The sequence below is a fragment of the Mugil cephalus genome, chromosome 4, assembly GCF_022458985.1.
Source record: "Mugil cephalus isolate CIBA_MC_2020 chromosome 4, CIBA_Mcephalus_1.1, whole genome shotgun sequence".
Classification (NCBI taxonomy): domain Eukaryota; kingdom Metazoa; phylum Chordata; class Actinopteri; order Mugiliformes; family Mugilidae; genus Mugil; species Mugil cephalus.
In genome coordinates, this window is record NC_061773.1 from 26,188,440 (window position 1) to 26,196,731 (window position 8,292).

At 38.2% G+C, this 8,292-nt stretch overlaps 1 protein-coding gene across 2 annotated transcripts; it reads left to right on the plus strand.

Moving 5' to 3' along the window:
• Positions 1-620: 620 nt before the first annotated feature.
• On the plus strand, positions 621-8,051 carry chia.1 (chitinase, acidic.1). 2 transcript variants are annotated; one of them, XM_047583363.1, is made up of 11 exons: positions 621-674; positions 1,686-1,715; positions 1,819-2,023; positions 2,889-2,945; positions 3,042-3,207; positions 4,101-4,225; positions 4,340-4,463; positions 5,962-6,144; positions 6,279-6,395; positions 6,490-6,616; positions 7,537-8,051. In XM_047583363.1, exons 1-11 carry the CDS (start codon positions 626-628, stop codon positions 7,743-7,745), a joined length of 1,392 nt encoding a protein of 463 aa, XP_047439319.1. In that variant the 5' UTR covers positions 621-625; the 3' UTR covers positions 7,746-8,051. The 2 variants fall into 2 exon arrangements, with proteins under 2 accessions (XP_047439319.1, XP_047439318.1); XM_047583362.1 differs by lacking the exon at positions 621-674 and having other exon boundaries at positions 1,608-1,715.
• Positions 8,052-8,292: the final 241 nt, after the last annotated feature.

The following is an 8,292-nucleotide window of genomic DNA, read 5'->3' on the forward strand; positions in this document are numbered from 1 at the left end:
TTCCTGTCATGCAGAAGTCGTTTATCTGTCTGCTTATACGACCTACATCCTGACTCAAGTATCCTGAGGTGTAGGACTATAAAAGCTGTATGTTCTGTATCATGAGCAGAGAGAATTAAATGGTGACGCTTCCTGTTCCTTCCCATAAATAAAACATTTCCTTCTATCAAGTCTCTCTCTCTTTTATTCTTTCTTTGTAATCGTGGGTTTATTAGGTACATCAGTCATACTCCATACCACCGCACAAGATCTTCCTTATCAGCTGCTTTAATTATTCATGAATGAGTTATATATAAATCCATCTCAGCAGCTGTGAGCGCTGCACTTCTACTTCTGTTCCTCTTGTAGAAAGGTAAGTGTTCTTTCAGCTTGTGTAGTTGGGAAAAATCAATGTTTATTTTATTTTATTTAGTTTTTTAAGGAGAAAGTAAGTGGCAAGAAGGTGCATGTGGACATATGTTTTTAAGTAGATTTATTTATTTAATCATCATTGAGCTGCTTAGCATCCATTTATTTCCATATATAGTGGATTAGAAATGTTTTCAGACAATTGTTTGCACGACGTCCACTTTAATTCCTTGTCAATGACATGTGATTTATCTCATTGCTCTGTTAAGATCATTTTATGTGGAAGAATCTCCTGACTGACTGCAAAATGGGAAAACTCCTCACAGGTAAATATGACTCACTATTTCTATCAATTAATTCCTCCACTAATTCCAAATATAGCAGTCAACAAAAGGGTTATTAATTGGGGAAAAAAATGAAGAATTGGAAGGACAATGGAGTAAATAAGCCTCGTCACATACTTTCTAATAAAAATTGGAAAATTTTGATTAATTATAATATTCCAAAGAGTGGGGTAAGCTGCAAAATAGCATTCACACATTTGAAAATGTTCTTCACAGTTGTGACCTGAAAAATAATTTAATTGTGGTATTCAACTCTAAATGATAGCATTGGTGATCATTATGTAATAGTACCGTATGATTGTGTGATTTGGGCGTGCACAGACGTCACTTCCGCCTGGGACCACGCCCCCTGAGTGGCAAAAACGTGGTGAAATTTATCAGTAAATACAACGAGACCGGGAAAATGTGGATTATCAGATCAAATTAAGGACAACTGGACTCGACAATGACCCATATGAACTAGTATGGATTTGGAAAAGTGGATTAGCCTCAGTTCCAGTTAGTTTAAGTTATTTTTACGTCATTTCAGTTATGACAAATGTAGCTAAATAAAAGATGCTAACGCTAAGAGCTTCACTGATAAGTAACGTTAGACATACAATACTGTAGCGTTAAAAGGATCACAATATTCACTTTATTGTTTTATTGTTATTAATTGTTGGAACTGAAATAGTTACTGTCGGCCGTAACTACGACAAAACAACAACATCCTCAAACTTATCTGACAGCCCTCCACAAAATACAGCATAAATTAATAATACCTGACACTAAATGTGAACCACAACACCAGGTTGCTGTGCCTGTGTCCAGTTCTTTGTTTTTAATTAGTTTTATAATTTAGACGCTATTAAAGTCTATGATTCAAGCTAATGTTGCTAATCTCCGTGATCAGACTTCACTGGCTGTGACGTCACGTGTCCCCCTCAAACAGAGAATACAACATGTTTCATTTGTTGTCGTTTACACTAACTTGCAGTGTAATTTTTGTTCCAGCTCTGGGCATCTTGCTCATTCTACAAATAGGTAAGTATTTGTTGTGAATGATACTTTTCCTCCGTACGACCAAGGTTTCTGAAACAGTCACTGAGCATCACTGACCACCTGTCACTCCTCCGTCTGCCTGCAGCGTCCTCCACTAAGCTGGTCTGCCACATGACCAACTGGGCCCAGTACAGACCCGGCGCTGCCAAATTCACCCCGGACAACATTGACCCGTTCCTGTGCACCCACATCGTCTACGCTCAGGCCTCCATCAACAGCTTGAACCAGATCAGCACCGTGGAGCGGAACGATGAGCAGCAGTACGGCCGACTCAACGGCCTCAAGAGGGTGTGAGTTCACACGGCCTCACACACATTCAGACAAGTCTGCAGCTACAGAACAGAATAGAATAGAATAGACATCAACATAACACCAAAATCAACATAAGTAATGATACGATACAATTTATTTTTGGTCATATATAACACAAACAAGAAACAGCTGTCTGTGCAAAAACAACTGACAGTAAAAGAAAAAATAAAACCCTAAATTTATTGTGACACAATTGATTTCACACACAAATTGACTAAAAAGTGGAATAGGCTGAAACAGTAGCTTATTATTGCCCATCCTGTACAAAACATTAGACAACCCCATCCATCAGTGGTGCATGAGAATGAAAAGTAAACAAACAAAAATAAAACAGCTTCTGATTTACATTCAACTATTGCATATTCCATACTCCTGAATTATTTTACATTTTAAGGCTTTTCTTAAAGTCACCAGTGAGCATCTAGACGATTCTATAGGTTCTCACTTTGCATGTTTCAAAAATACACAACACTCTTAAATTATAATTTCCTTCTATTAATAGCAGCAGTAAGAAAAGTGCAAATTTAAGACTTTAAGGTAATATGTGTAAGACTGTATTAATGTGCATGTGTCTGCAAATAGAGTGACAATAGTGAAAAAAGAAAAATGTCTGAGTAGTGACTATGTAAAGTTAACTAAATCTTCTAAATCGTTCCTTTAAACCAGAGTTCTTGACCCAAACTATTTTTGTGTCGCTTCTTAACGCATGAAATCAGGCAAAATTATTACTAATAATTTCCCTCTTTTACTAATTTTATCACACAAAGATGGAGGAGGAGGATGAAAATACAATCATATCATCTGTATTAATGTTTCATTTTATGTCCCTCTATCTGCTTCTAGTAATCCTGTACTAAAGACTCTGCTTTCTGTGGGAGGAACAGTCAATGGATTGAACCCGTAAGTTTCAGTTTAACGCCTCTTTTCACTCAGACGTCAACAACTTTGGTCCAACGTTGTATCGACAGTTGTTGAGTGTTTGTTTCATCCGAACAGATTCACTGCTGTGGTTGCCAAAGCTGAGGGACGTGCGACCTTCATTAAATCTGCCATCAGCTTCCTGCGCACACATAACTTTGACGGGTTGAATCTGGCCTGGAATCATCCTGGACACAACGGGAGCCCGGAGGACGATAAGCAGAGCTTCACTCTGCTGGTCACGGTAAACATCCCTCGCTTTCCTTCCATGTTCTACATGTTCAAATGCACATCTCTTCATTTTTTGTTGGTTGAATTTTGAGACACAATAACAACCGGACAGGTAAACCTCCAGCCAGGGCCGTCACTAGGCTTTAAGGTCAGGGAGGCTCAGCCCCTCAGGACGTAAACAGGATGTGAGCGAACGTAGCACGAGAATTTCACAAACAGCAAACAAAGACTGAGAATTTATTATTTGTATTATTATTACTATTATTATTATTATTTTTATTATTATTATTATTATTATTATTATTATTATTTCAGTCTGTTTCCAGCAGCATGTAATTAGCATTAAGTCAGGAGCCACACAGAAAACTCCAAACGCAAATACTTGAGCAGTGTCATAATACACAACCACAAAAAAATAGATCAGTAGAACATGGGCACTGGTCATCCAAAGATAGCTTGAAATTGATTATTGGCTATAAAGAAATAATTTCAAAAAAAAAAAAAAAAAAGCAAAAAAGACAAGCTTGGATTTTTACACTCATAATTATCTTTACACATTTAATGTTTAATTCAACGTCTCTAAATATATGTATTCATTGTTTTTTTGTTTTTTGTTTGTTTAATATTTAATGACTTTTCCTTATTGAATATGCATGATACAATAATATTATTCTCGATTATAGTTGTGATAATGTTTTTTTATTGATAACAAGAATAATGTATTTAGAAATAATTAAACACATCTCTGTCCAGTTCCAGGTCAGTCAATGAGATTTTATGGTGATTTGCATATTTCTCCATAATCGTGTAAAATGCTCATATTCATCTGGAGGTTTAAGTTGCTGGGGTCAAGGATAAAAAGTGTTTTGAAGGTAACAGGAGCGTTTGTGTTGGTCCCGTCCACAGGAGCTGTTCGAGGCTTTCAGGGACGAGGCCAGAGAAAACAGGAGGACTCCACTGCTGCTGTCGGCCAGTGTTGGGTCCCTCATCCCAACCATTGACAAAGCCTACGAGGTCGACAAGATAGTATCGTAAGCTGGATTCCACTTCAGTCACTGGATACATTCATACACATTTCTACCAGAGTTCTTCCTATTGTTCAGTCTATTCTGTGTCAAAATAAAAAACGATCATTCTGCTGACAGAGCCTTGGACTTCATCAACGTCATGAATTTTGACTTCCACGGATCCTGGGAGGCAGCGACTGGACACCACAGCCCTTTGTACGCCAGCTCCGAGGACTCCGGCACAAGCATTCACCACAACATAGTAAGAACCAAACGGACGCCGCTTAAAATATGTGTTAGTGTGACAAAAAAAAAACAAAAAAAAAACGGAGCTTTCAAATTTAGAGAAACTGAACAAAAACTTGATAGTTTGAGAATTATTCAGATTATAGGGAAACTTCTCCCTGGGGATAAAGTCTAGAGACGGGGACATGCTCCATGTTTTCCATCTCGGTTTTATCCTGAGGTCGTTCTGGTGGAGCTTGGACTAAAGTTTGGGGTCATTATCTTGATGTAGGATTAAGCCAACGATGCCAGAGGACACTGATGTTGTTCTAAAACCTTTGGCCGGTGGTGTACGTACCGTACTGCAGAATGCTGACATTTTGGTTTGATTTATTGGAAAAATGACGTTCAGACCTCGCTCTGTGCCAAGGTTCAGCTCAGATTATCTGACACTAACTCACAGATTCCTCCGGCATGACCCAGTTAATATCAAACACACCTGATAGTTTGATATTAACTGAAATTTTACAGTGTGAAAAATGGAAAAAAAGATTTTTTTTATGTGAGGAGTCGCATCCCAGTCATAAAATGTTTGACCTCATAACCTCAGACAGGACGAGAATCTAGTGACACTCTTGTTGTCTCAGTCTGAAGTATCACATAGTGACAGCAGGTTGTTTTTACATTCAATGATCCACGACCTGACGAGGTATTATTATTATTATTATTAGGTATTTTAGATATTTTCCTGCTGTTTTTCCATCTTGTTGTGTGTGAAATAGGTTAAACCCTCATTGAAATACATGTAGTCAAGTGTAGGACATTAAAAGACTTTTTAACGTCATTTTAAATTTTCATTAAGAAAATTAAGATTAATGAATTTAACCTATATGGTTCTTTGAACATAAGTAACTAATGTAAATATGTGTATTGTAGAACATAAGATGATTCAGACACTTTAGGAAACTTCTTCTTCATCTAATAAACCAGTTAAGCAGATTCGACCTGAGAATGTTTCCTTGATCTATAAACCACATGCTTCTAAACCAGAGGTCTTCAACAGGGGGTCCGCAGAGGAACTGCAGGAGGGTCGCAAAATCTTTGGTTGATTAGACCTTTTTATATATATATATCAGTACAGCCACCCTAAAACTGCACGTGCTTGAAATAAAAAAATAATAATATTTGAACCTGTGCTTAATATTGAATGCAAAATGACAATAATAATGTATATTTATAAATAGCACTAGTTTAATATAGAACATATATAGTAGGTGCTTGGCCTGAAAAACGTTGAAGACCTTTGCTCTAAACATCACTGAGAAGCACAGGGACTTAATTAAAAATGTATTGAATTACTTTCAAACATGATTCATATTGGATTAACAAGGAGAATGTTAAAACTCCTCTGGTCCGACTTCAGGAAGAAAACTCAATGCGACACAGGCTCCCAACAAACGATTCACAAACTAAACACCGATCACCTTGTAGAACTCGGCCGATCTGATAAATCGTCTCTGTCCTTTCCCCCCTAGAACTCTTCGCTGTCCCACTGGTTGTCTCTGGGGGCTCCGGCTGAGAAGCTGCTGCTCGGTTTCTCCACCTATGGACGAACCTTTCGTCTAAGCGGCGGTGCTAACGGTCTGGGAGCCCCCGCCAACGGCCCCACAGAGGCTGGAGCCTTCACTCGCACCGAGGGATTCTGGTCCTATTACGAGGTGCGTCTCATTCGTTCACTTAAACATTAATTAAACATAAAGGCGTCTTTTTTATTCACGTTTTCAGTAAACACGGGGGAATAACTCGACTCCGATCCTCGTGTTGTCTGATCTGAATTTATTTATGTTTCCAGATCTGTAACTACATCAACAGTGCGACTGTGGGGTGGATCTCTGAGCAGGAGGTTCCTTATGCCACCTACGCCAGCTCCTGGGTGGGATACGACGACAAACGCAGTTTCTCTTCCAAGGTAAACAGGAGCTCTGTTTCTACCTGAAACCTCAAACACGACGTCTCTCGTCTCTGTAGAAGTGTAGCTGCTCATGTCTGAATCTTCTCTGCAGGTCCAGTGGTTGACTGCCCACAGTCTGGGGGGGGCTCACGTCTGGACCCTGGACATGGATGACTTCGGCGGATCCTTCTGCTCAGACGGAGCGTTTCCTCTCGTCAACCATCTCAGGACGTCGCTGGGTAAATAAATACTGTGGTCTGGCTACGTCTGATCTCTGGCTTTGTTTTTGCCATGAAATTGATTCTCGAGCCCTAATGGGGACAAAAGTGTTGATTTCAGTTTGAATAATTTAGCTGTTTTTGTGCTGTTCACCGTCATATTTGGCAAAGCTGTGCATTTTTTTGATACATTTTGATATTTCAAACAAAAATCCCATAATACTCCATTTTTACACTGTGTAACCTAAATTGTTACGTTATTTTCATTAAAGGACAAAGATGTCCTCTTTAAAATAGCACACGTTAGGTTAGTATTTCCTTCTACGTGTTTTTTTTTTTTTAAACATAAATCTTTAAATTCACTTTGGTCCTTATCATAAATACAAGTATGATTTTCTGACTTTTAACACTTTATATGCCAGTGTTTTTAAAAAACACACACACAAAAAACACACAAAAATCGAGACATTTGCAATAATTTAAATGCAAAGTGGATCATTAGAGCCTTGTACATGGATTTTCAGTGAGTTTTAATCTGAGTTGTTTTGTTTTTCTAAAAAATAATATAAAATATAAATATATATAATAAAAATCATTGTTGCTACTAATCATTGACATGTCCGAGGCTCTAATAACCCCCCAGAGAAAAATCCACTTTGCATTTAGATTATTAAAAATATTAAAATTTTTGTGTTTTTTTTTTTTTTTTTACAAAAATGTTGTGACACCATCACAAACTCTGGCATATAAAGGGTTAAAAGTCAAAAATGAATCAGACTTTGGCGTTTCTGATTAGTTCCAAAGTGAATTCAAAGATTTATCTATGTTCCTTAACGGTACATTCCTATCATTCCTAGTTGATTGCATTTAATTAACCTTTTCCAGTTTCTGGGTTAGTTCGTCATCATAAAAGTTTTATTTACTGTGTGTATCGTATTCAGGCTTTGGCCCCAAACCCACCACCGCTCCGGCCGCCCCCCGAGTCAGGGAGGCAGCGTCCACCTTCTGCGTTGGCCGCCCCAACGGTTTATACGTGAACACTGCTGATAGAAACACCTTCTTCCAGTGCTCCAATGGATACACCTACCTCTTCCACTGCCAGCTCGGCCTCGTCTACTCGGACATCTGCAAGTGCTGCGACTGGCCTTGAGCTGCAGAAACACAGGAAACACAAAACACCTCAAATCTGTGTTATTGTGTTTCAGTCAAATCAAAAGCAGTGTCCGGTTGCAGTGATTCCTCCAAGGGGTTTCAACAGGAACAGAAATTAAATTAAAATTGCATGATTCACTGGTTTCTTAACCAAAATATGCAGAATAATCATTACATGTCCTATTGTATCGTGTGCCTCGTGTTTGTTTTACAGAAGTGGAGGTTTACTTTACATTTATACATGGTTAAATCGTTTTTCTACTGTGATTTACTGTTTTCAGTATTAAACTGAAGGAAAACTGGAGTATTTCTATTATTTGCTTTCACTTCACACCACACACCACAGAAACTAAAGGTACAATCTGAATGAAGGGAGGATAAGGTTAGTGTAGAGTAGTAGACGTTGTTCTTCTATAGACTGACAAGTATTAGCTGTGTCATCCATTCATAACACTGACTGGCTCATTTACAGCGTCATCCTTCAAATTCATACGTTCTTATCTTTACCACTTTTAGTGCCTCGTATCTGGAAATGTAAAAATGCA